Source organism: Amborella trichopoda, chromosome 3 (assembly GCF_054954075.1).
Source record: "Amborella trichopoda isolate Santa Cruz 75 chromosome 3, AtrichopodaSantaCruz75HAP2 v2.0, whole genome shotgun sequence".
Taxonomy (NCBI): Eukaryota; Viridiplantae; Streptophyta; class Magnoliopsida; order Amborellales; family Amborellaceae; genus Amborella; species Amborella trichopoda.
In genome coordinates this window covers 4,334,452-4,362,014 of record NC_142338.1, presented here as the reverse complement: position 1 = coordinate 4,362,014, position 27,563 = coordinate 4,334,452, and the positions used below count along the sequence as shown (strand labels likewise).

The following is a 27,563-nucleotide window of genomic DNA, read 5'->3' as shown; positions in this document are numbered from 1 at the left end:
GCTCATTATGGTGGTTGTTAGCATATACTAGGTAGTTATTGTGGCCGTAGGTATTCATATTAAAATAATGTAAATATTAAAATAATGTAAACGATGGCTACAGATACATGTAAGAAATTTAAATTGAAAAACGTGTAGACATTAAAAAATAATATAAAAAACCATGTTCTTTTGGATCCCCATATATTATTAAATTTGGATCGTTTTGGACGATACCTGATCCAGATTAGATGGTTTCGATCCAAATCGATGATTTTTCAAACATTGATTTCCCCTTATCCAATCCTCCATTCTGAATGGAGGGCTAAGATTGCTCCAATCACAATGTCATGTCTCTACACTATTTTATTTTTTATTTTTTTCAATAAACTATTTTGACAACAAATTTTGGAGGCTCAATCTTCTAATAAACGCGCACTAGCGAAAAATATAAGAAATATATTTCCAATAAAATAAAATGACCAAAATACCTTTGAAAGTTTCAAGGGGTGTTTTGGTCATTATATTTTATCGAAAAAAATATTTTAATATTTCTTGATAGGTGCGCCCCAATGAGAAGATGGCACATACCAAATTTCATATTCATAAAATTTCTATAAAAAAACTAGAGACATAGGATCTAAGATCAAACAGTGAATGGCTCTTTTGATCAAAATTGAACGGCTGGATGGTAGGGAAGCATATATCTTCCATACTGTAGGGAAAGTATGGAAACCTTTCCCAAGAGTGCAGCCCATCTAAGTATGGGGAAGATAGGTATGGGGAAATATAACTCATACAATGTCGATGAAACCATAAAGAAACTAGGAAAAATAGAAAAGAGCATACAAAAAATAAAAAGGAAATTAACTTAAAATTAAAGGGAAAAATATGAAAAATTACTTTGAAATCGGTCATCCAAGCCCGGCACTTGGAGTTATTGATGGCTCGAATAGATTAACAATTGAAGCATCTTTGTCCTCAACCTTAAAGATTTGCTTGAATTTGAGCGGTACCTGGCCATATTTCTTCCTAGAGTTTTGATTGGGATTGCTGAAAGCATGTTTTATTGTGCACGGAACCTCTAAACTCAATAGGTTAATTTTTTGGTAAATGAGGTATGGGACAAGGAATCGATAAAAACAAGCAAAAAAAATAAAACAGGAAATAAATAACTGTAAAAAGAACACAATAATTTACGTGGTTCGTCACAGATGTGATTACATTTATGGGTGAAGACAATCGATATTTTTCACTAAATCAAAGAGAATTACAAAGTAATTTATGTGGGAGAACCAGATACTCAATCTCTCACAAAGCCTTTATCTCTATATTTTTATCTTTCTGTAAAAAAACCCCCAAAAGTTCCTCTCTAGTTTCTATGCACTTACTCTCACTACAATATATCTCAATAAGAGAGGACAAACTTAAAAGTGCACCCATCGTATGGGCTACTTTTTTTCATACATACATCTTTCTAGAAAAACATCTTTATATAAAGAGAACAAAGCCCCAAAGATAAGCATAAAACGAATCTTAACTTTCCTAACTTTATCAAAAAATAATTTTATCCCTATTTATTTGTGGACCTAAGGCTTTATCCTAATCTAAGTAGGACGTATTTATAAATTTAGATCCTAAATAATAGGCTCTACCCAAATAAATAAAAAACCTAGAGAGATCACGTAAGGATAAAATCTTTATGCCCATATCTCTTGCTAATTTAGAGACATCCAAAAAAATATTTGTTTTCTAAAATTTAGGATTAACATCCCCGGTCTCTCTCCCTACCTCTTGCCCTATTGCAGGCCTTTCTTTTTACGGGCCCTTCTCTTTCTTGTTCTTGGTTTCTCTGCTCTCTCTTCAATGCCTTCATCTAGAGAATTCAACGTCCCTCTTGTGATTTTCCCAAATCCAGGCCCTCAACAAAGAAGAGCTCCTTCTTCTCCTTTCCAATCCCAAACCATGCCTCAGTCTCGCCCCCCTAATCATAATCCTAACCCCAATCTTCCTTTCATGTCCTTTGACATGAGCTCTGCTTCCACCTCCTCCTATTTCTTAGTCCCATCTATGGAAACCCTATGTTTGAAGACAATTTGCCTCTCCTTGAAGAGCACGGTATAAACACTCGACAAATTTATAGGAAAACCCAATCGATTCTCAACCCTTTTAAATCAAATCCTAGGTTTTTTTGAGGATGGAGATTTATCAAGCCCCTTTCTTATCTATTGCTCGTTGGATTGTTCCAATTACTTGTAGGAAAGCTCCATTCTGGTATCATATTGGGGTGGATCTCGGGGTCAGCTTGCTTTATCTATGTTGCCTTTAATTCTACCCAAGATTTCTATCCCCTTATTGTAAAACACGCGTGATTTTATGTGGTAGTGGCCAAAAGGCCTGAGACTACTAGGAACTTTTCAATAAGAGACATTCTTTTTTAAGAAATACCATACAATAGTCATTCAGAGTATTAACATATCGATTTTCAATAATGAAAGTCGCGACTACACACCCATTTAAGACACAAGTGAAGATAGTTTGCATCTTACATTACTTTATCATGGGTATTGATAGTGCTCAACCAGATTATGAGATTGATGGCCACATTGAGGAGAAAGAGGAGGTTATTGTACCGACATTTGAAGGTTTTGGGAGGAATCAAAGGGATAGGGATAAATTGATCGAATTTCGAGAAGAAATTGCGATAAACATGTGGGAAAAGTATAAGCACCGTGGTGCCTATATTATGTTTATTTTATTTGTTTGTATGAGATATTATGTCAAACTATGCTTGAAGGCACATACTTGATTTGTATATGCATCTTTATTTGTTTTATGATGTTATGGATACTACTGATGGATATGTTGAAGATTGTGTCTTGGAAAGTTTTTACATATAAACAATAAACAAATTATATTGTTCCCTTTTTGTTAGGAAAATTTTTGAATTTTCATTGTGCATTGATTATTAAACGTTTTTAGATGTAATTTTAATATTTTTTAGGATTGTTTGAAGGTTGTGACTGCTCGTTTTGGTACTAAGTATGTCTTTTGATGATAGCTCTTTTGGTACTAGGTATGGATGATAATATGGTTGATATTCAATCAACTTCTTCCAAGGCCAAAATAATTCAATGGTAAAAAAGAATAGAAATTACACTCTATTCGATGTCATGGTTGAACAGATTTTGAAGACCAACGAACACTGCAACAGACCTTAAAAACCAATAATAGGCCATTATCAAGCGAGGGTTTCTAAAGGCCATTGGTATGGATCTCAAAAGGGACAACTTCAAGAATAAATTGAAGACATGGAAGACGAATTACTTGATAATTAAGGAAACAAAGTGATTTTGATATGAAAACTATTAAAATCTAGGATGGCTATCCAAATTACTCTACTACGTAGTGAAGTGATAGCGTGTATCAATTGGGCTCCTAAACATGTCAAAACCATATTTAAAACATTGGTAGAAGTGGGTGCTATGAACCTTACAAAAAAGGATTGGAGATAAGTATCCTATGTTATGCACGAAGTGTACGGGCTTATATTCAATATAGACATACTCAATTTTAGGATTAAATGGTTGAAGTTTTTGTATAAAAATATTAAACAACTCCTTAATTGACTTGGGTGTTGAGGATTGATGTTTTGTATTTTGAGGAAATAGATCTGCCAAGGTGGAGTCAAAAAGACGACTCCAGAGGGTCGTTAAAAGTTTGAAGGGTTGAGGGCTCGTAGGCCTTGGGGCCTAGAGGAGTTGTCTTGACAGGTTGACTTGACGGACTTAGCTCATGCGGGGGGTTCGGGGGCAGCAGCCCTCGAGGAAAAATTCGGATATATCCGTACATGGGATTCGATATATTTGGGACTTAATATATATTTGTACAATGATATTTCGGTAATTTGTACCATCTATCTGAAACTCGATATATATTGTTGCGATTGTGGGTTTATCTAAAGTTAAGGGAGAAACGCAGATTATTATGTAATCAGAGAGGCGTGAGGAAGAGAGCTTTTTGGTAACCCTAGTCTCCATTGTCAGTAAAGAAGTTCTCATATCTCGTGGACGTAGGCACGTTGCCGAACCACGTATATCATTGCGTTGTGGTTGGTTGTCTTTTTCTTTTGTGTTTGTTTCTTCTTTCTTGTTTTCGTGGATTGTTTTTCGTTTCTACACTGGTTTCCAATTCGATGAAGGTCCGAGGAGGATATTTGAACCTGGTTGGGAGGAGTGTATTTAGGCAAATGAAGCAGTTGCAAGGAGGTTCGACATTGTCCTACAACCTCATGAACTTGGTTTTTGCAGATGGTATGGAATAGTATATTGCGACCTATGCAAATAGGTTGAAAAGGATGGACTCTTGGACTTCACATCGATTTAATATTGATTTGCTTGTATCTCAAAGGAAATAGTTATGTTGTGGTTTGTTTGAGAATAGTAGATTGCAAGTAGTTAACTTAAATGAAAGGAACTATATGGCTCTTGAACCTTCCAAAACTTATGCTAGATTTTTGTATTGTTTGGATACAAGAAAGTAAGCAGCAATTGACTTGAATTCATATCTAAATTTTATTTATTGTCTTTTCCTTCTCTTTTCTCTCTTGGCATTCTCTCATTGTGATTGCTACCATTGACTTTAATACTTAGAATGTTTTGCAGATAAAACCTAATTTTTTAAAACCCCTAGTATAAGAGAGAGAGGGAGAGGGGGAGAGTGCACGACTGTAACAAGATTGGAACTCTTTTGGTTCAATGGGAATCTATAATACCTTTTAATCATCTTATAAAATATATACTTATCCCTTGGGAGAACCACAATATTTGTTTGGAGAAATTTATCAAACTATGTATCCTTTAAAAATTTGGTCATGAGTTTTTGATGGGTGTTTTGCAATTAAATATAAAAAAATAAGTAGAAAGTTCAATAGTCCATCTCATAGATATTGGAATAAATTTTCTTGTTTCTTTTTTCTTTTCATAAGCAAAGCATTGTAGGCATGCGAAATTGGTTTCTACATTTTGAATCCAGTTTGGATAAACAAAATTATGTTTGAACATTGTAATGACTATTTATTGGATTTCACTCAATTGCATACATATTTACAAAGTGAATGTCTCCTTATTGTAATTCCCATAGGATGAACTTAATGACGCTCAGAGATCTAATTGTTAAGAAACTTGGGCTCAAGAAATCCGCTCGTTATTTTGATACATCCGTAATAAAATAAAGTATAACGGATATGTATGTAATTTTCTCTAAGAAATAATGTTAAAGTTTAGAATAAATGTAAGAAGTTAATTAGTATAAAATTAATGTAGGGTAATAATACAAAAACTATACTTAAATTTCTATGGATTCACATCTTTTCGGCAATCCAAAGAGTAGACACACGTATTCCATGTTTCTTATGAGATCCAAACAGCAGATGCCCCTATTCCAACAGAAGCCCCTCCCTAGGACAGGTTTCCCTAGGTTTCCCTGGAATCCACTTGGTTTGTATAGAATATTTTAAAAAATTAGGAGTTCCAAATCAAGAATCACGGTGATAGAACAATCCATGCAATTGATTAGAAATTTAATTTGCTAATAATATTATTTTCAATGTTGTAAAATTTTGGACCCCATGAGCTCTTGGTCAAAACTTAGAACAGAGAGGGCCGATCCAACCTCCAATTTCGTTTTTCAAAATATTCAAAACACTAGAGAAAATAAATATTTTCCACATGAAATATTTTGGAAAAATTACAAAAACCCCCCAAGATCACGCTTTCTACGCAACTTACCTCCAACCTAACTTTTTTTTCTTATTTTTCTTTCTCGAAAACAAACTTTCAATGGAAATACTCCCCAAGGAAAAAAGGTCATTTTTTAGATGGAAATGCCCTTCCCGTGCACAAAAATCATTTCGGAGAGATTTGACGTTGACTTTTGGACCTCAGTAGCACATTGCCGGAGTGCACCATCATATTGCCGAAACGCATAAATGCCGGATCCCCCCTTGCAACTGTCGGACTGTCCTTTCAATTGCTGGACCGCAGCTTATACAGTGCCAGAGCCCTATTACCAGACTGCATTTTATATTGTGTCGAATCCTTACTGTCGGACCGAACTTTACACAGTGCCGAAGTGCTACCGCGGCACCGCATTTACACGATGTCGGAGCCTCCTATTTTGGAGAGACAGGGGAGAGAGAGGCGTGGGTAATATAAAAGTAAGGAAGGGTAGTTTAGGTTTTTTTTTTTTTTTTTTTACTCGATTAAGGGTTTTTTGCATAGAAAGTATATTTTGAGAAAAAATTGAGAGACAAAGTTAGATTGGGTGTAAGTTGTATAGAAAGTATAGATTTGGGTTTCTTTTGTAATTTTTCAAAATATTTCAAGCGTGCTCTTTTCAAGATCTCGCAAGGCTCAGTGGCTTGAAGAACAATGACTTCCTTAGAAATTGATTTTTACGGTTTATCGTATCTACTATTAGTTTAAAAAATAATATTTTTAAATGGTTAATAAGCGATTGAAAGATTTTCGACGTAATTTTTTAACACCAGAACTATTGATTGCATCCATGTCAAAAATAGTTGTTTCAAAAGATTCCATGCACACACATAATGCATATAGTTAATATGGTGTAGGGGGCTCCCACGCCACCTCAATCGCTCATCACTGAACATGGAGGTGGATTAGTTAATTTTCTTACTGCCCCTTTAATAGCACATGCTTTCGATCGAGACACACACAAAATCTGCCCTCCCTCTCTCTCTCTCTCCAATCGGAAGAAATGAACCCCCGTCCTCTCTTTCCTCACGCCAGAGGCATCATACACATAGTTAGCAAGTTGGGGAATATCAATATATCGGTCCACCATAAAATCAAAATAAATCGTTTTTATTTTAAAAAGTCAAATGAAAAAATCGGGTTGAAATTAGGGGTTCTTTATGTGATTTGAAAGTTTTCTATTAGATTGTTTCTCTTTTCTATTTTTCCCTAATTTCTTTGAAATACTGTTAAATTTAGAGATTTTTAAAAACTAATGTTAAATCTATACTTCAATATAAACAATACGGTCCCTTTCTCTAGAGCTTGGATTATAAATAGTGGTTCTCTTTTTCCTCTTTCTATATCTATTGCTCTTCATATTTATCATGCATTTGTGATGTAGTTCAATTTGGGGACTTTTGAAACTTCTTTATTTTTGTTTTTTCCTATTTTTTTTGAGATTGTTAACTTTGGAGATCGTCATCCTTCTCTATTTGTACCCATCACAATGGTTCTCTTTTTCCTCTCTCTCTCTATGTATCGATTTCCATACCTATCCAACATTTGTGATGTAGTTCAATTTGGGGATTTTTGAAATTTCTTTATCTCTGCTTTTTCCTAATTTCATCGAGATCGTTATCTTTCTCTCTCTAAAGATGTTCTCTATCGCATGGTTCTCTTTGTGTACCATGGAGTATTATTGATAGAAAGGTTTTCTTAAAATGACTTGTTATAAAAATTAAAAAATTGCGTATTAAATTTTTTTATGAAAAGGACGTGATTTTTTTACGCTCTTTTGAAAAATACGTAGTTTAAAACGTTTTTAAAAAAACTCCGAGTTTTTCAAACATTCGCGTTTAAAACGCCGATTTGCTAAGTGGTACGTCTGTCATTTTTGTAAAGCAAAGGGCCCAATTAAGTCATTTCGTGAAACAATCCATTTAACCTAGCGTTTTATATAAACGTTTCAAAACCCTAGCGTTTTTCTCCTTCCATTTTCGTTGCAGAGACCTGACGACTGAAGTATTCTTCTCCACAAGCCAACTCTGTTACCAGATTTAGGTTTCTTCTATCTTTGCTTGAATACTCGCATGATTGTTTCTCTTTAATCAATTAATTATCCGCCTCTTCTCTGGTATTTTCCCTATTTGTCGTTATGATTATGGATAAGTGAGTTGTTGAGCAATTTATCAGAATTTTCGTGCCCTTTTCGGCCTTTTTCAACCTTTTCTATGCAATGATAACTTGCTAGAGCAGTTGTTGCTTAGGATTTCATGGTTTTAGCTTGCATTTATTTGAAAGCTTGTTTTGCTCGTTGATTCCTGGTAAAGTGCAGGTTTTTTTAAGGTTTTCTATTTTCCATTTTATTTTGATTGAAACTTATCGTTCATCATGTGTAAGTACACTAGTAGAACTGCCGGTACATTGGTCAATCTGATGTGAAGGAGCGGAATGCTCTCTCTGTCTCTAGAAATTGCATCCAAAACCATTACATTGGTTAGCCTGAGAATGGGATGAAATTCTCTATCTCTTTCTCTCCTGTAAAAGTTCTGCCTGATTTTTCTCTGAAGTTCATTACCCTCACCTCCTCTCCAGATTTGTTACCCATTCCATTTAGGGTCTGTCCTCAATGTACTAACTGGGTGATTTGGATATAACGTGTTCCTCACCTTGTGAGTGGCGGTGAGATGACCTTTGAATTGCTGAAAGAGAGTTATAGAAGAGCAAGCAAGAACTGACTTGAGCAAGCATATAATTGTTTGCATTGAGTCTGTGTTTCCTTCTCTTCTTGAACATAAAGATGTCTCCTTCACCTCATCAATTAGCTAGTTAAGGGATAGAAATTGCAAGTTTTAAATAGATTATTTGGTCTCTACGGCCTTTCTCTAATTGACAAAGAGTTCCAATGTTAGTAAAAGTGCAAGATTGAGGGGTTGCCATTAACTTTTATATTTTGTCCGATAGGTGGGTCGCAATGGTTGCTTTGATATAGTTGTGAAACCAGTAAGCATGCTCTGCTACTGGGTCAAATATAGCACTGATGCACTAAAATCCCCAAAGCATGCCAGCAGCACTTAGCTTTCAATGTTATAATCACTCTTCCTGTACCCATGGCTAAGGCTTACAATTATAAATGGTTAACATGTGTTTTCCTGGCAGTGGAGTGTGTGACTTGTCTTGGGGTTTGGATATTGTAGTTTTTTTTCATACAAAAGGTCCTCTGAGCCTTATCTTCAATGTCAGTAATCTTTAGCCTGCTTAGATGTTTGGGTTCACTGTTTAGTTGCCTCAATACTTGTCTCTTTGACTCATAATTTTCCCATTACGCGCGTACTAAATTACTCCAAAACATGATGGTGTGAAAAAATTTTATAGTGCATGGCTGCATGCTTTTTCAAGGAAGGGGCCACATGTTCACTAAGGATCGAGAAACCTAGCAACTGCCAAAGGTGGCGAGAAGTTAGTCTAGAATCCTCCTTGGGCAAGTACAATTAATGAATAGGTGGTCAGCAATTTCTTCTGATTCCATTCATAAAAACAAAGATATTCAATAACTGGAGACCGCACTGTTGGCAGTGATATATATTTTTAATTTATAATTGACTCAATGTTGGCAATGATTTCACGTGAGAATTTCATCAGTTTTCATGACCCACTAAAAATGAGGACCTTGAATGGTGTTGAGGTACACTGAGTCACTAAACGAGTCACCCTTGGGATCAGCCCCCCCCCCCCCCCCCCCCCCGGCCTTGGAATCATGAAAAGACGTTTGTTTGAAGAACTAATGGTATCCATTATTTCCGTTTTTTTCCATTGTTTAAAAAGAGGGTACTCCCGGTGCCCAGGCGTCCAAAAGGCCCTAGGCCACATGCCTAGGCCTGGGTGGCACTCCATGGGCGTCAGTAGCTGGCCCCTGCCCAGGTGGCCCAGGTGGGTGCCCAACGCCTAATCTTGGGCGGGTGCCCTGGGGTTGGACCCTTTTTTGTGTAATAAAAAGGCTCCTAAGGGCATTTTGGGACCTTTTGATCCATGGAATAGACTAATAAAGTATTGGGGGGTATTTCAAACCCCCCAAAGTGGGGAAAAGAAAAATCTAAACCCTATAAACACACCAAATTGTTTGATTTTGCAAATTTTTTGTGAATCGAAAAAAGAAATCTGGGGTTTGAAGAAGAATCCATTTGTTAGGGTGCCAGTGAAGGTATTAGAAGACTTTTGCTGTGGAATTTTTTTTAGGGTTCTAGTGAAGGTATTAGAAGACTATGTCTATGTGCGTGTAACTGTGTATCATGATTGTGTCACTATGGAGTATGGATTGGAGAATTAAAGATCAATACACCACATAATTGTTTAATTGTTTTCACTAAATTTTCAATGATTTGAGGTAATTTTTTTCACTGAATTTTCAATGATTTGAAGTTTTGAACGTGTTTCAACATTCCTGTGTACATATTTGCATGGAAAAAGTTAGTTAGAATACATAAGATGCATAAAAATATCAAATTAACACAAATATTTGCATATATGTGTATTTGAACATCACATGTACGCGTATTTCTGAATTATTTCATCTCACTGCGCTTGAGGTTTTGGGATCCTGCTTGGGAGCTGGGCTCCAGGCCTGCCGCCTAAGGGTTGCTGAGCGTTTTTTGACACATTGTTTGTTTTTTTTCTTTTGGTCAACTGTTCATACTGTCCAGATGAAGTTAGAATTGCAAGGGCTGTATGGGAACCCCACCCGTTGTAGCAATACTAAAGGATGTCAACATTAGGATCAAGGGTACAACTTAATGGTTTACAGACCCACGGAGTATGCGTACAACAGTTACTCTAATGATACCTAACTCTATACCCTAATTAAGATATTCTATGATGCTTTATTGATTCATGCCTTTTTTTATTTTGCTACCAATTCTGCATTCCATCCTTCCATTCATGTTCGCTGCCATTTCTGCCATTCGACCTTTCCAAGTATTTCTTCAAAGGGGATCTATTTTCATCTTTTTCTTTGTGTGTGTTTTTTTTTTTTTTTTGTTACCATGATGAACCATTTTGTTACATCTGGAGCTTTCTTGTGTGGAGTATTGTCTCCTCCTTTGATGTTGATATCCATAACATTGACATGTACTACATTACTACATTGTTCTTGTGCCAGTTTGGGATTGAGATGTGTTGCCTGTTCTCTTGCTTACATCTGTGTACCTCTTGGACTTTTATGGAATTTGGTTTTTGTGTAGTTATTGGTTGGGAATTAGAATCGTTCAACTTACATTTCAAAAAAAAAGAAAAAATAAAGAATGTTTAATGGGTTTTATGGATCCGGCTTGAGAGGGCTAATGAGAGGGCTGGATATGGATTTGATCCAGCCAATGGGACTCCAATGCTGGCAGAGAAGATTCAGGCATCGGAAAATCTGTTTCCTTGTTTTCCGGCAAAAAATTGATTTCTCCAGATGTTACTTCCTCTTTACTTTCCCAAGATTTTGGAAGTTGTTTTCCCTCAAAATATCACCTTTATGTTGATGAGGTTTTGCACCAAAAATCTCCTGGCTCTCTGAGGAAGCTCTTCCACCCTCTTTGGGTGTTCACTCTGTAGTTCTGTGTTTCTTTTTGCTGCATCTTGCCTTGTGGCGGCTTGCTTTCCTCCTTGAGAGCTCTAAATAGCCAGAAGGGGGCATTGTGAATCAGGGGTGATGTTTTGGGGAATCATTGATGCTTTGTTAAAGCCACTCGCTATTCCTTTGCTGTTGCTCCAACTTGGGGATTTTTTCATTCTTTATTCCTTCTGCTTCTTTGCTGTGATCGGTTCCCTTGTTTGCTGTAGACATTTATGGATGATGCATAGAGCTTCTTCGTGACCCTTATAAAAAATAAGTTGCAAATAGCTTATGGATTTCTCTTGTACTCAGTTTCTTTAGCAATCACATCTTTTTAGCCAGGATCGACATGGATTTCTTGAGGTAGCACATTTCCAGGCTGCATTTCAATACAGATTCTGGTAGAGTCTAAATGCCTTCCTCTTTGGTTGCACTATCCATTGAAATTGGCCTCCCAATAGCTGTAGCAATATGAACCAATGATGGAGCTGACTTGTATGGTAAATCTGGTAGGTGAGCCCATAGATCTGAGTTTGGTAATTTGAAGAACTCTCTCCATTCCAACTCTTCAAATACATGTAATGGCCTCAATAAACCAAAGCCTCCCACTTGTTATTTTGATCAGATCATTCTAGTTTGAAAACTTGAATATGGTATAAGTTTTACCTTTAGGAAGGATTTAAGCTGCGTCTAGATTTGTTGAATTCTTTGAACCATGAAGCTCCACTGTGCGTGTATAACCACGAATCATGTTTTCAAGCGAATTTTGAAGTCATCGTCCCACGCATTGGGCCTCTGCTTTGTCTATGGCTACCTTTCTTCCACTATCAGCTGTGAGTGTAAGAAGCAGCTGGGAAGACCAAAGGTCTTGAATCAGATGATAGAACTTTAGTTAATGGTTTTGCACTAGTCCCACGAGAAGTTTGAGTCTTTTGCACCTCCAAGAATAGTGCCTGGTTCAGATTTTCAGCATTGGAGGCATTTTCTGTTGTTTTGCCTGTAAGGATGGTTGTTAGAAAGAGGTTTGAGGCGATGGGGGAGTAGAGAAGCATTGTCTGGGGGATATAAGGAGATGGTGGTTGGAGAGAAGTGGTGGTGGAGGAGGTCTTTAGCACTAGGGAAGGGATGAAGTCTCTTTTCTCTAACTCGATCCCTCAAGATGAAGATGTCCACAAAATTAGCAAGTAATCTACAACTCACCAGCCTCGTTCTTCATGTTGCACTTGGTCCTTTGGAATTAGTGAGCTTTGTCCCTTCATGCCTGAGAGTAGCTGCCAACGTTATTGCCAGAGCTCAAAGCCATTGCTGAATAAGTATGGAAAGCAATTGTCTGGTGGACTTGTATCCTGCTGAGTATCGTCCCTGAACCTGTCCTTGTTGGCATGAAATTCTTCCTTTATTAAGCAACCTGTTGATGCATTGGGCAAGTCAATGAGAGGGGTAAAGGTAGCAGACAATGTTACACTGCACAAAACGTGAAGAAAAGTAAAGACGGCAGACTTTCTAGTATTGTTGGCAGTGGAGGGGGAAGAGTTTTAGTTCTGAATGACCTGAAAAAAGGAAAAGTTTCAGTTGTTCAGATCTAATTGTATTGCTGCCTTGCTTGTATTAGTGTCATCTGCTTGCCAAATGAAAAAGTTTAAGTTTATGGGATACAAAGAGGGAAACTTAATTTAAATCCTAATCTAGCTTACCTTAAGCTAATCGTAACTTAGGGTTACCTTTAAGCTTACTTTAGGTTAACTAAAGTCAACCTTAAGCCCTCTTCAAAAAACAAAAACTTTAGCTACCTTAAGCTAACAGTAGGTTAACTTTAGGTTACCATCAGCTAATCATAACAGCGTTAAGGTTTGTAATTAGCAAATGCAGGCGACCAAAACTAATGAATTTAAATATATTTATTAAGTTTTATTAAGAAGCGTGATTTACCCATCAGTACTTCTAAGAAAATATTGGGAGATTTGAATGTGGAGTTTGATATATGTTACCTAATTTTGGTTTCGTTTTCTGTGAAAGGCTTTATTGAATTCAGGTTCCTGGCTATGTTATGGTGGGCATATCTTAAAAAAAGATTAAGTTTTGACAACTTAGATTTAAGGTTTTAAGTTTAGAGACTACCTGAAATCTTGTACTGATTGCAAATGTGACCTTGTTGAAGTCTGGCAAATAATAATGGAACTTGTGCAAACTATAAAATTTGTTTGGAACACTTTTATCTTGAAGTGAAAAATATTTTTTTTTTCTGAAAAATTTGAGAAAGCTATTGGTTGAAAGGTACACTGTTTATACCTCAGGGCTTGGGGGAACTGAGTTTTGGTGGAAGAAGGCCCAGTCAAGATGAAGTACAATCCAAGTAAGCTTTGTATTTTCTTGGCCTATAAATTCACGTGGCCATTGGAAGTATTTTTACTTTTGCTAATGTTATATACTTGGGGATTGCAGGAGTGACGAGCTCCAGAAGAAAGTGCCGGAAGGCGCACTTTAAAGCCCCTTCGAGCGTGATACGCGTTCTAATGAGTGCCCCCCTTTCTCCTGAGCTTAGGAACAAATACAATGTAAGTTTGTTGCAATGGTTGAATGTTTGTTAGGTTCACATTATGAGTTTTGCTGATATTGTGATATGGTGATTGGGTTACACAGGCACAAATGTTACATTCATATAGCGACTAGCTACATATACCATTTCATTTTCAGCATGCTGATAAATTCATTTCGGTGGTCTCTTGAATTTATCTGTGGTTTCTTCGAAGAAAAAAAAATCATTTTCATGTACAGATTTGTTCATATTCATGAAATTTTGTGGTTTTCTGCATTTATTTGTTGTCTGCAGGTTCGATCTGTTCCGGTTCGGAAAGATGATGAGGTGCAAGTAGTCAGAGGAACTTTTAAAGGAAGAGAGGGCAAGATTGTTCTGGTCTACAGAAAGAAATGGGTTATTCATATTGAGCGCATCACCAGGGAGAAGGTGAATGGTAAGTTTGGCCACCTCTCTTGGGGTTGAATGGTATACACTAGTTTGATTGAGCTTATATCTTGTAATTCCAAATCCTTTTTCGTTTCTGTTTATTTTTTGGATCATAGTTCTTGCTATTTCTTTGTAGAGGTCATATTCTTTCTATATTTTCAATATTTTGTTTTGGGACCAAATCTTCTGTTACCTCATTCTTAAGCAGGCATCAAAGTATTCTGCTTCTCTATGAAATAAACCTGCCAGGTCCCATGTCTAGGAACCTTCTTATGTTACTTGATTTGAAGGTGAAAAACAAAGTGGTTGGTGTCATTGGAAAATATTATACAACTATAAATATTTCAAGCCAAGCTATGCTAGTGATTCTTGTGTACATTGGAAAACATGTTCCCATGGGTCAGAAATGCTTAGCATCCCTTTGTTAGTCTCTTGTGCCATCTGTCGGGATCGATCTAAGTTTTAGTTTATGACTAGGTTATGTACTTTTTTATTTCACTGAGATTATGATACTTCTAACAGACATTGAACATGCCTAACAGTTGCGCAACATGAATGTCTACAACAGTGAAATCCATAAAATGCCTATATATGATGTTTATGAATGCAGAGTGCATACTTGAACATTTTTTTGTTATACATATAGGGATGTATATTATGAGACCATTTAGTTTTTGTACAAGGAGGTCACAATCACTTTTAGCCATTGGATGTGAAGTCCAATAGATGAAAGTGTCACAATATTCGAGAAATTTTGTGTTGGACTTTTTGCCTAAACAATGACATACCCTCAACCACCCGATTTTAAAATCTAACAGTCAATGATAATTGTGACCTCCTTGTATAAAAAGTAAATAGTTTCATTGTGTGTCTGTATATATATATATAGGGATTGTATATTATGAGACGGTTTATTTTTTGTACAAGGAGGTCACAATCACATTTGACCATTGGTTGGAAATCCAATAGATGAAATTTTGCAACAATATTCAAAAAATTTTGTTTTGGACTTTGTCCCCCCAAACAATGACACCCTCAACTAACGGATCTCAAATCTAACGGTCGATAATAATTGTGACCTCCTTGTATCAGAAGTACATGATCTCATCATAAACATCTCCATATAACATGCTACATATGTGAACATTTTCATGACTTTTGCATGTGTTGTGCACACAGGCTTGTATACATTTGACTGCATTTCTGGCTGCATATTGTACATGCTTTGAGATAAGCACTTGGTTCTTGCTTTCCAAGTCATGCTCGTTCTTTATTTTTCATGAGTCTCATGCCTTCGCCATTCATTTAGATTTTTATCTTTGGTCTCTACATCTGAAATATTAAATACATGTGTCATAACCACCTTTTAGCCTTCAGCAAATTGTCCCTATGTTCATTTGCTTTGGCGCTAGCACCCACCACTCTTTCTCTATCCTTCCCCTTACCCTCTTGAGCTCTCTCTTTCTTTCTTACCATGGGTCACATTCTCTTATTATCTTTGTAACTTTTTCTTTCAAGACCTGGAAATGTTTATGAGAGGGATTTTTCGTAGTGTGTAAGAGTGGCATCCACAATTTGTGGATGCAAACATTTGTACCATGATTCACAATTACATGATATACTTAACATTTCTTAAAAACCACCCTTATGGAGGATGTGTGGGCTCTAGCAAGAAGAAATATTTTGGTAAAAGAATTCCAGACATCTGAGAAAATCAGAGAATGCTTTCGATGCAGTCAAAAGCTTTTAAAGAATCTGACCTAGACCCTCAGCCAATTGAATCTTACATCTGTTAACCAATAGAATTGTATTCACCTAATGAGAGTTGCATTCTACAATCTCAATGCCAAAAAGAGTGGGCTGAAGATGATATACCGCTCTCTCTCTCTCTCACACACATGCACACACAAGCAGAGCATGCATTCACATATGTGCTGGCTTGCTTACCATGTGCATGCACTTGCTCTTATTGCATGCTACATCTACATTTATAAACATGCGTAACTGCATTCAGGTTCTTATGGACTTGTGAGCACCTACCATCGCATGTGCCTATAGTCGTATTGCATATGAATATACTCCTATCAACATTGGGAAGCATACTATAATTGCTTTATTGTGAAATAATTCTGGTCCATTGGGTCATACCCATCTATTGAGAGGATTGTAGGAAATGGGGAGTGGGACCACACTAGAACAGGACATGGCCTCAATGGCGAGTGCCATTCTTCTGAAAGATGTTCTTAGAGACACTAATAAGCCCAGATGGTCAGCACCCTCAAAAACTGTGGTGCTTTAGTGCTCAGAATGAGCTTTATAGACCCATCTGTTGGTTTGGCCGGTTGAGAGCCTGGTATATGTAATGGCTGTATATGAGGATGTGCTACCACCATTTGCAAATCAAGCTCTTGGATTTCAGGTCAGAGAATCTTTTGGGGTCAAGAATCCACCTGGTGATTCTTTGGTACAGTAGCTCTTATCTTAGTTGTTATAGGTAGCGTTGGAGATGATATTATTCCTTCTCCTCTAGATTCCCCTAAAGTTGGCCATGGGCCACATCTTCTAAGATGTAGTGGTTTCTCTTGGGCAATGATTGCGCAAGTTGGCCTTAGGACCTTTACTCTCTGTTCGACTTGGTGTTTTTATTTACTTGTGCAGCTGCATTTATACTTGATGTGCTTTAAGCTCTAAGTCATTCTTGATTAATCCATTGGCATCCATAAGCAATGCATGCTTGGTGAAATTTTCATAATGGATTGCATGCATGCTGAAAGCCAAAAAAGGGACCACATTTTTCCTTTGGCATGACATGCATGTGGACTTTTAGGTCCATGAGAAATTGTTTAAGTGCTTGCATTGATTGTTCCTTTCCCAATTCTCTTTTCAGTGAAATAAATACTGTACTTATCGTATTGATTTACTTCGTTTCCAATTTTTCTAATGGGAGCCTAATTTGTGATGCATTAGGTTCAACTGTGAATGTTGGAATTAATCCATCAAAGGTGATGGTAACAAAACTCAAGCTTGACAAAGACAGGAAATCTCTCTTGGAGAGGAAGGGCAAGGGCAGGGCTGCCGAGAAGGGAAAGGGTAAATTCACTGCTGAGGATGTTGCCACTTCACTTCAAGGAGTCGATTAGGTTCATTTGATAGCTCCCTTTAAATCAAAGTTCTCTCTTCCGCATTTTTGTCGCAGGACTTTGATGAGCTGTGAGAATATAGTGAGAAACTTTCGTCTCCTTTTTGCCTTTGAAATATTGATGACCAGACACACCCAAGAACTTGGTTATTGGAATGTGAATGTTTCCTTCTTTTAAGTGTTTATTTTGCAATGTCCTAAATTTATAAATCCTTTTTGGTAGTACAGCCTGGCTTATGTCCAAAATTGCCTTAACGTGGGCTTAAGGACCACGCTACAAGGTCAATGGTTGGAAGCCAGTGTTGCCTACCGTTGAAAGATTGCTCCTCTTATGTGGCTTTTAGATGTAATGTCGATGAAAGTGGCATTTGATTGAGTTAGGGTTTTATAAGAATAGGTGGGGTTCATACAAAGACAAAAAGCTTTTTAAGTCTGGTCTTGGATTGCTTAAAAGTATTGAAGTTTTACGAGGAATGTACCAGTTGGATTGTTGGGGTTTCTTTTCCTACATTTGCACATTGGACGGTTGGAATCTCTTTGTCCTATAACATTGCTGGACCCCAATATATATTACTTTCAGAACTTCTACTTTCTTTTTTTTTTTTCTTTTCGTAAAATGCTTACTTTTAAAAGGCCTTCCTTTTATGGAAGTGGCCTGTTATTTCTCGATTCTATGGCCCTGAAACCCAGTCCATTTGAACTCGTTTTTGTCTCAAAGAGAGAGAATGATGATAGAGAGAAAAGGGGGAAGAAAACAACAAAAACTTTATCCAATATTCGGTTTTCTTTTTGTTGGGTGGGGGGCCTCTCTATGGAAATGGCACTGTGCGTCCTCTTTCCAATCAATTATATGTGCCTGTTGGGGTTTGAGAAGGGCGGGCACGTCGAGCAATGGAAATCTACTTTGGACAATTGAGGGCGTTTTTGGTTTGAGTCAGTGGCAGAAGGTATCTTTTCTGATGTTATGGTCGTTTTACGGTGGAATGTCCACTAATTATGAGCAGCATGTAGACTACTATATTAGAAGGTTATGATTATTTTTAACCATTGGATGTAAAACTCAATAAACTTATGTGCATTACAAAATTTTCAATTTTGTGCCCATTCAATAACATATTGCCCACTACGTAGTTTCACGTGTAGTGGTCGTATATCTTTGTATAAAAAATAAATGGTTATATAATTTTTTTAGTTTTTAGTTCGAGCCAGTCGGGACTCTCTTCTCCATTTGATGTAAAATCAGGCCGCTCTAAGTTTGGTGCAAAGTTTAGAAATTTTTAATAATTTTAATTTTATACTTCGTAGTTTTAATCTAGACTTTTGAGCACGGCGAATGATACATCCCTAGCAACCTGTTTTAGCAACTACACCAAATGGTAACATTTAACTTCTCTAAATTAAAAGCAAAGGGTATTGTGTACTACATACAGTGTTCAACACTTGGTGGGTGCCGCCAAAATATCTTGGATAATTCTTTTTAATCTTGACGTCGTACTTTTAAAGGAAAGGACAAGCTGCGTACTACTTACAGTTTGGCCTTTTGTCCTAGTCCATAGAGGTTACGGCGTATGCTTGCTTAGGGGCCAAACTTTAGGTTAAGGCGTATGCTTGCTTAGGGGCCAAACTTTTACTATGGTTCAAATGGATGGTCCGGATTAAATAGATGATAACCATTGATTCAATCACTTCCTATTTCCAATATATGGACGATCCGGATTAAACCACGTAAGGACTAAATCTCTAGAGTGTGCATCGACCTCTGTTGGCCCACCAACAGTTCCTTGGATTAGAATAGAATCTTAAGAATAGGTGGAGCTGGAGTGTACCATACACAATATGTATTGTCCTGTATACACATGAACGTCATTTCATCTCGATGTCTTTATCCAATGATGGACGGCGGATATAAACTGCTGTTCTTTCCGAAATCTGCCATTGTCTGTCCGAGGGAGGAAAAGTGCATCCACATCGTCCTTCGTTTCATACCGATGGTGGGGATGGGTAAGGCCCCTCTCTCTCTCTTTACCCCCATCATCACCTTTATAAATGGACATTGACGATTTTGGCTCCTTGGACAAGCCAGATTTAAAGGGCAAGCTACCATAGAAGTTCTATGTGACCCTTACCATCCAGCCATCCATTTTTATCAAGAAAGCCACTCACCTTTTAACTTAGATCCGACGTCTCAAAGTATTTTATTTTTATTTTTTTAATACAATTTTTGTAATATAAAATTTGGTACTTGTCATCTTCTCATCTCATTGGGACGCACCTATAAAAAATATTAACAATAATTTTTCAATGAAAAATAATAACCAAACTACCCCCTTGAAACTTTCAGGGGTATTTTGATCATTTTATTTTTTCTAAAATATTTTTTTTACATTTTTCGTTGATGCGAGTTTAATAGAGGAATGTACGTCCAAAATTTGGTGTCAAAACAGTTTATAGAAAAAAAATTAAAAATAAAACAGTTTAGAGATGTGACATTGTGATTGGGGCAATCTTAGCCATCCATTTAGAAATGAAGGGTTGGATAAGAGGAAACATATAACTTCTATTGTGTAAGGGAATAGATTAGCTAAACATAATTGGGTTACTCGTTTTCATAATGTATTTACGAACTATCACCCCTAAGTTTATTTGCAACGATTATATTGCTTATTAATTATTATCAATAGAAAGATGGAATTTATTATGTTGGGAAATTAACTCAAATGTTCCTTAAGTTGTGTGATGTTTCAAAATGTTACTTATTTTAAAAGTTTACACTCATGTCCTCTTTTTTCTTTTTCTTTAATTTTTTCCAAAAACCTCAATTCTGACTCCAACTTCTAAATCAGTCTCACAAGAAAAACAGACAATTGAGCGGGTTCAAAACTTGGAGTTTCAAACTTGCACAAGTGTTTTTTTTTTAATGTGCAATTTCAATTCACCTCACTCGCGTATTTTTGTAGAGTGAAGGGCTGGTTTGGAACTCAAAGTTCCTTACCGATCTTTCACTCTAAAACAGATAAATGAATTAATTTGGACTTCAAGATCCAGTTTGGAACTCAAGGTACCTTACCGATCTTTCACTCTAAAAAGATAAGTGAATTAATTTGGAACTTCAAGATCCAGTTCGAAACTTGAAATTTTGGAAAAGATAAAAAATTAAAAAAACAAAGGTACATGAATAGGGTTGGCATTCTAATAGACCCACATACCCAGTTTGGATTGGGGTCTGGTTACTCGATCCTGCATGCCGGATCCAAGTCCAAAGGAATAGAGTTAGGTCCAGTTAGCTCCAAGTCGAGCCCTACCTATCTTGACCCCACCTATTATTATGTATATATCACATACAATTATATTTATTTCACATCATAAAAATATATAATATTGTTTACATGCTATTGTTTTTCCTTTTATATTTTGACTTGGACCCTGTCGACTCGATGAGTCAGGTCCGGATTTGATCGATCCATGCCCAACTATGTATTAGGTCGGGTTAGGGTCCTATTTCAAACTTGTCGAGTCCATTCCGAAATGAGTTTGACTAGAATGACAATCATTTATACCCTAAACACGAGTTTCATAAAAAAATAAAAAAGAAGAAAAAGTTTATATATAAGTTATTAACCTTATATTATATAAGTAATATGCACCTAAAAATTCTACCATTTTTGGTTGAATTCTGACATTAAAAAACCCTTGAATTGATCATATTGACTTCGAGATATTTGAATATGAAACAAAAACAAAAAATGCAAGTCCTAACATATCATTACACAACATCTCGACTATTACTTTCAAAATTTTCACCATTTATAAGTTTGCTTAATTTTTACTATTTTTTAAATTTGAAATTTTTAGTTAAAGATCTAAAACAGTTAACAACATAAAAAAAAAAAAAAAATTAAATAAAAAAAAAAAAAGAAAGAAAAAGGAAAAGGAATTGTAATCTAAAGCAGTAAATATTTCCAACCCCAGAACCGCATAGCATCTTGGTAATAAAGATGCTCCAGCTCATATAAGCCGGAACCGGGTGGTTGCGAGAGTATTATTAACTGGGTTGAAAATTTCTCAATCATAATTTATCCATGGCATAAAAGATTAGGTGGAATACTAAAAGTCACCTGCCTAGAATGGGTATTCCGTATTTGTTTGTAGAATGTTGTGGGCCCCACGTGGTGGGAAGAGGATGCCGACAAAGCCCTCCTAGCTGGATCCCGTGATCGTGACCGTACCTTCCACATGCTCAAATCGCACGAGTCTAGACACACATGTAGCTAATAAGCCTCGAACGCGTGGCTCCTTCGAGACACGTGGGCCTAGGGTTTCTCCCGTGTTCTTATTCTGGGGTAGAGTGAGAAAGAAAAAGCTAAGGGCAGGAGCCTGCCATGCTCTGATTTACCTCTCTCTCTCTCTCTACAACTTTCTCTCTCTAAACCTTTATTTTTATTAACTCTCTCGCCCTCTGTCTGGCTTTGTAATCCCCTCTGTCCACGACATTCTCTCTCTAAATCTCTTTTTACGACTCTTGCTTTCTCTCTCTATCTGGTTTTTTCCCCTCTCTCTCTACCGTTTAATTTCCATCCGTTAAAATTTAAAAATTCCGGGAAATGCGGTATTTTCCATCGCAGGACCTTGGGGCGTGATCATTCAGCGAAATTAGGGTTTCGTTGTGCGCTCTTTGAATCTTCTTTTCATGCTTCCGCATACTATTTCAGATTCGGGTATCGTACATCCTTTTGAAGCTTTCTCACTCTCTCTCCTTTGAACTTTTTTTTCCCCTTTATGAAAAGTTGCAGAGATTTCTTTTTCTCTTCTCTATATTGAAATGCCGCGCTTTCTCTTCTTCGACCTTCGTGAAAGTTCCGTAATGCAGATCTAGGGTTTTTGCTTGTATAAAATTTCTCTTCCCTTTTGAAAATGTTCATAGAATACTGAAAATACTGGAGTTTCGGTTTATTAAGGTTTTAGCAAAGTTCTGTAACTGTAAGTTGGGGTTTGGACTTCAAACTTTGAGGCTCCTTCAACCTTTCTTCTGCATATTTTTTTTTGTTTTGGGGTTGGTTGGCTCTCCTAATGGTTTTGTATTCTAAAGCATTCCTCTCTGTTGTTGCAGGTTTGATGATCTGAGAAAATGCAGGGTTTCCTTTAAATTACCTTTGGTGAGTGAAACAGAGATCTACGGTTGAAACTTAAACTTGTGAAGCTTTTACCCATTTTCAACCTAGGGTTTACCTTCATCCAGTTTTTGTTTCAGGAGTCTAGGGTCTTTCTCCAGTCACTACGTTGTCTTCTCCGTTCTAGGTTTCCTTCAACCTATAAACTACACGGAACCGCTCTTTTCCACTACTCTGTATCTGGAAACTAGGTTTGAACTTTCAATCAGTTGCACCCTGTAATCAAAGTTCACAGTTCTCTGGAGGCTATTCTTTTTCTGGTTACTGCTCAGAAACTGTAAACTTTTCGATATAGCGAAAATGCAGAGGCCGCTTCAATCAGAGGACTATTCCTTAAAGGAGACATCACCCCATCTCGGAGGAGGTGGCGTTCATGGAGATAAGCTCACGAGCACTTATGATCTTGTCGAGCAAATGCAGTACCTCTATGTCAGGGTTGTAAAAGCCAAAGACCTCCCTACAGATGTTACAGGAAGTTGTGATCCCTATGTGGAGGTGAAGCTTGGAAACTACAAGGGAACAACCAGGCATTTTGAAAAGAAGACAAACCCTGAATGGAACCAGGTATTTGCATTCTCTAAAGAACGAATCCAATTCTCTGTGATCGAAGTCACTGTGAAAGATAAGGACCTGGTAAAAGATGATTTTATTGGGAGAGTTACGTTTGATCTCAATGAAATCCCTAAAAGAGTCCCCCCTGATAGTCCATTGGCTCCACAGTGGTATAGGCTTGAGGACCGAAAGGGAGATAAGGCTAAAGGCGAGCTTATGCTCGCCGTTTGGATGGGTACACAGGCTGACGAAGCTTTTCCTGAAGCTTGGCACTCTGATGCAGCAACCATACATGGTGAAGGTCTTAGTAATATAAGATCGAAGGTTTATTTGTCACCCAAGCTCTGGTATCTTAGAGTTAATGTTATCGAAGCCCAAGATTTGGTGCCTAGTGATAAGGCTCGGTTCCCTGAAGTTCATGTCAAGGTTATGCTTGGGAGCCAGGGTATGAAAACTAGGGTTTCTCAGAGCAGGAGCTTGAGCCCACTTTGGAATGAGGATTTGATGTTTGTTGCTGCTGAACCCTTTGAGGAACACCTGGTTATTAGTGTTGAAGATAGGATTGGACCCAATAAAGATGAGCTAATGGGTAAGTGTGTGATTCCATTGCAAAGTGTAGAGAAAAGGTTCGATCATAAGCCTGTCAATTCGAGGTGGTATAATCTGGAGAAGCATGCCATTACGGAGGGGGAGAAGAAGAAGGAGGTCAAGTTCGCAAGTAGGATTCATCTGAGGATCTGTTTGGATGGTGGCTATCATGTTTTGGACGAGTCCACTCATTATAGTAGTGATTTGAGGCCCACTGCTAAGCAACTTTGGAAACCCAGTATTGGGGTTCTTGAATTGGGTATTTTGAATGCTCAAGGCCTCTTGCCCATGAAAACAAAGGATGGGAGGAACACTACTGATGCTTATTGTGTTGCCAAATATGGCTCAAAGTGGATTCGAACCAGAACGATCATAGACAGTTTCACTCCCAAATGGAATGAGCAATACACATGGGAAGTTTATGATCCGTGTACTGTGGTTACAGTTGGGGTTTTTGATAATTGCCATTTAGCTGGGGACAAAGCTAATGGAACCAAGGACTCGAGAATTGGTAAAGTTAGGATTCGACTCTCTACTCTCGAAACTGATCGGGTTTACACCCATTCTTACCCCCTTTTGGTTTTGCATTCTTCTGGGGTTAAGAAAATGGGTGAGGTTCAATTAGCAGTTCGGTTTGCTCGCTCGTCTCTGCTTAATATGCTGCATATCTATTCCCAACCTTTGCTTCCTAAAATGCATTATCTTCACCCCTTATCAGTGACGCAGCTTGATAGCCTGAGGCACCAAGCTACCCAAATTGTTTCGATGAGGCTGAGTAGGGCCGAACCCTCTTTGAGGAAAGAGGTTGTTGAGTATATGCTAGATTATGATTCTCATATGTGGAGTATGAGGAGAAGCAAAGCGAATTTCTTTAGAATCATGTCGGTTATGAGTGGGATGATTGCTGTAGGGAAATGGTTGGACAAAATTTGTAATTGGAAGAATCCCCTAACAACTATATTGGTACACATCCTCTTCCTCATTCTGGTTCTCTACCCTGAACTCATACTCCCGACCATCTTCCTCTACATGTTTTTGATTGGTATATGGCACTATCGATGGAGGCCAAGGCAGCCTCCTTACATGGATACTCGACTCTCTCATGCTGAAAATGTTCACCCTGATGAATTGGATGAGGAATTTGATACTTTTCCCACTTCGAGGCATTCTGATATAGTGAGGATGAGGTATGATAGACTGAGAAGTGTGGCTGGAAGAATACAAACTGTAGTGGGGGATATGGCCACTCAGGGTGAAAGATTGCAGTCCTTATTGAGCTGGAGGGACCCAAGGGCCACTGCCCTGTTCGTTACCTTCTGTTTTCTGGCAGCAATTGTTCTTTATGTGACTCCTTTTAGAGTGGTGGCCATTTTAACAGCCTTTTATGTGTTGAGGCACCCGAGATTTCGCCACAAGCTCCCCTCTGTGCCTCTGAACTTCTTTAGGAGGCTCCCTGCAAAGACTGATAGCATGCTATGAGCATCACAAGCATTTGGTTGGTCTTGGTTCTAGTATACACCTCTTTGACGCGAGATCTATTTTTCTTCTCTCTCTCGAATTTTTAGCGGGTTCTTGTGAAAGTTTGGAAGGTGGGTTTCTTCTTACTCGTTTGGATATGGAGGAGGTTTATATAGTGACCTGATGGACTTGTTTACTTTGTTAGTCTGTGTTGGTCTCTTGCTTGCTATTGTGTTCACTCAATTGGGTTGCTGCTTCAGTTGCTGGTTATAGGAAAGGAAACGGGCAGCTGAGCTTTTGTGTCCTTTGCAGACCAATGGTTGATGCTTTGTCTTGATCTACTGTATAATTGCCCCATCTTATGTTGGTAGGATATTAACTTTGCAGCTTTCTTTCTTTCTTTCTCTCTTTCTTTTTTTTCCATTCTTAAGACTCCTTTTCTCAATTGCTCCTGTTTCTTCTGTCTTTGATAATCAATGGATGTTGATTCCTTGGTTTTCCTAGCTGTTGCTTTGTCTTGATCTTCTGTATAATTGCCCCCTATTATGTTGGTAGGATATTTACTTTGCAGCTTTCTCTTTTTTTCCGTTTTTCGTTCTTAGATTCCTTTTCTCAATTGCTCATGTTTCTTCTGTCTTTGATAATCAATGGATGTTGATTCCTTGGTTGTCCTAGCTGTGTTTCTTCCTCTTTTGATGCAAAAGGTACGTCTTAATTCAGTTTATGCACTGTGATGCATACTGTGTGATTTATGGGATGTTAATGTCTTATTTTCTCATGTAGTCATGGCTTCATTCTTTTTTATTGGCATTGTGGGTATATGTGGCTTGCGTTCAATTACATTGAACTTACACTTTTATAGGCAAGAATTACATGTGCAGCTCCATGCACTTTCGACGTAATTACCATATGGTTTGTACAATGTCATAGTAGATTTTTGTTTTCATAGCTTCAACGCGAAGTTATTGTGATCTATCCTTTGGTTTTTGCTATGCATGGGGTGGGTTTTATTGTTTTATCATATCTGGCATTTATTCATGTTGGGTTGCTTCCTCTATCCTTAGATATGGGAGGGGACACCGGTCTCATTTTATTCATTTATGCAATTACTTATTGCTGGGGAAGACCAGTAGCTTTATATATTCAAAAGGATGTTCTCCATTCTGCAATTTTTTTTTCTTATTGAGTTCATAAAACATGGTTCAACTTTGGGTCTTGAAACTGTAGCTGCATTAATGGTGCACCATAGGAAAGTAGAAAAATATTAAGAGCAGTTATTTATTATTCATTCGTCTGGCACTACAATTAAGATAAAGTTATTTATGGCATTTGACTGTTTGTTAATAAGGGGGTTTCATGTGCTCTGTCCACTGTACTTGCCCTTCTGTTAGATTTAGATGTACTTAAAAAATATGAACCAGACCTGATTACTTATATATTAGGATGCATGTGGAGGTAGATTAACAATTCATTCACCTGGGTTAGATAATTGGCCTTCACATGTAGTTTTGAACAGCGTTTGAAAGATGGCTGGCCCTTATTGGAATTGCTTGATTTCGATAGGGGTCGTTAGGTGAGTGATTCCGGTTTGAGGAACCCTAGAACCGCCTCAATTTGCATAGCTTTTGACTTGTTTTCTGAATTTCTTTGTAATATATAACCCCGATCTCACCCCGGGAATCATCAAGACAAGGTGAATTGGAATTGCTTGATTTCGATCGGGGTCGTTAGGTGAGTGATTCCGGTTTGAGGAACCCTAGAACCGCCTCAATTTGCATAGCTTTTGACTTATTTTCTGAATTTCTTTGTAATATATAAGCCCGATCTGATTCGGGAATCATCAAGACAAGGTGAATTGGAATTGGAGATCCTAGCAATTCTGTTGATCTCAACCGCCCAGACAGGGTGAAGGGAAAATATTGGAATGGACATTTGATCTCAACCGCCCATGTTTTGGAATGGACAGTGGATGGTCCTGTCATGTCGATGTACCTTACACCATACACCAAGTGTATATGACATGCTCCTTGGTCATACCTAACCATTGGTGATTAGATCAATCCTAAATATTGGTGGAAATTGGCTATTCACGAATATTGGAGGCTGAAATACCGGTAATGTTGTGGATCTATTAGATCTGAAGTACTACTTATTCATGAAATTCTCATGCCCCAAAATTTCGGGGAGTTACCTGAGTTCGGTCAAAGCTTTAAAGGGCAAGTGTGGGCTTGTTGATGGGTGGGCCCTTTTGTATTCAGCTTTTATGAATCAAGGTTAAGCTGGGAGAACCTAGAGAGAGGCTAGAGACAGAGAGAGGGACCACGCCACTGTAAGATTCAGTGCAGCAATTGAAGGCCTG

The 27,563-nt window shown here is 37.6% G+C and overlaps 2 protein-coding genes across 4 annotated transcripts; both read left to right on the top strand.

Moving 5' to 3' along the window:
- Positions 1-13,641: 13,641 nt before the first annotated feature.
- Positions 13,642-17,616, top strand: LOC18439856 (large ribosomal subunit protein uL24z). The gene is made up of 4 exons (XM_006850012.4): positions 13,642-13,687; positions 13,777-13,889; positions 14,165-14,306; positions 17,267-17,616. The coding sequence occupies exons 1-4, from the start codon at positions 13,672-13,674 to the stop codon at positions 17,437-17,439; spliced, it is 444 nt and encodes a 147-aa protein (XP_006850075.1). The 5' UTR covers positions 13,642-13,671; the 3' UTR covers positions 17,440-17,616.
- A 4,124-nt stretch (positions 17,617-21,740) lies between these two features.
- LOC18439855 (FT-interacting protein 7) lies at positions 21,741-25,707 on the top strand. 3 transcript variants are annotated; one of them, XM_020670768.2, is made up of 3 exons: positions 21,795-22,153; positions 22,546-22,591; positions 22,687-25,707. In XM_020670768.2, exon 3 carries the CDS (start codon positions 22,907-22,909, stop codon positions 25,223-25,225), a length of 2,319 nt encoding a protein of 772 aa, XP_020526427.1. In that variant the 5' UTR covers positions 21,795-22,153; positions 22,546-22,591; positions 22,687-22,906; the 3' UTR covers positions 25,226-25,707. The 3 variants fall into 3 exon arrangements, with proteins under 3 accessions (XP_088719057.1, XP_020526427.1, XP_020526428.1); XM_020670769.2 differs by lacking the exon at positions 21,795-22,153 and adding an exon at positions 22,171-22,415; XM_088862931.1 differs by having other exon boundaries at positions 21,741-22,153; positions 22,546-25,707.
- Positions 25,708-27,563: the final 1,856 nt, after the last annotated feature.

Coding starts and splice junctions, on each gene's coding strand:
- LOC18439856 (XM_006850012.4), top strand. Junction 13,890..14,164: donor AGCTTAGGAACAAATACAAT/GTAAGTTTGTTG, acceptor TGTTGTCTGCAG/GTTCGATCTGTTCCGGTTCG. Junction 14,307..17,266: donor CACCAGGGAGAAGGTGAATG/GTAAGTTTGGCC, acceptor GTGATGCATTAG/GTTCAACTGTGAATGTTGGA.
- LOC18439855 (XM_088862931.1), top strand. CDS start 22,907: ATGCAGAGGCCGCTTCAATCAGAGGACTATTCCTTAAAGGAGACATCA.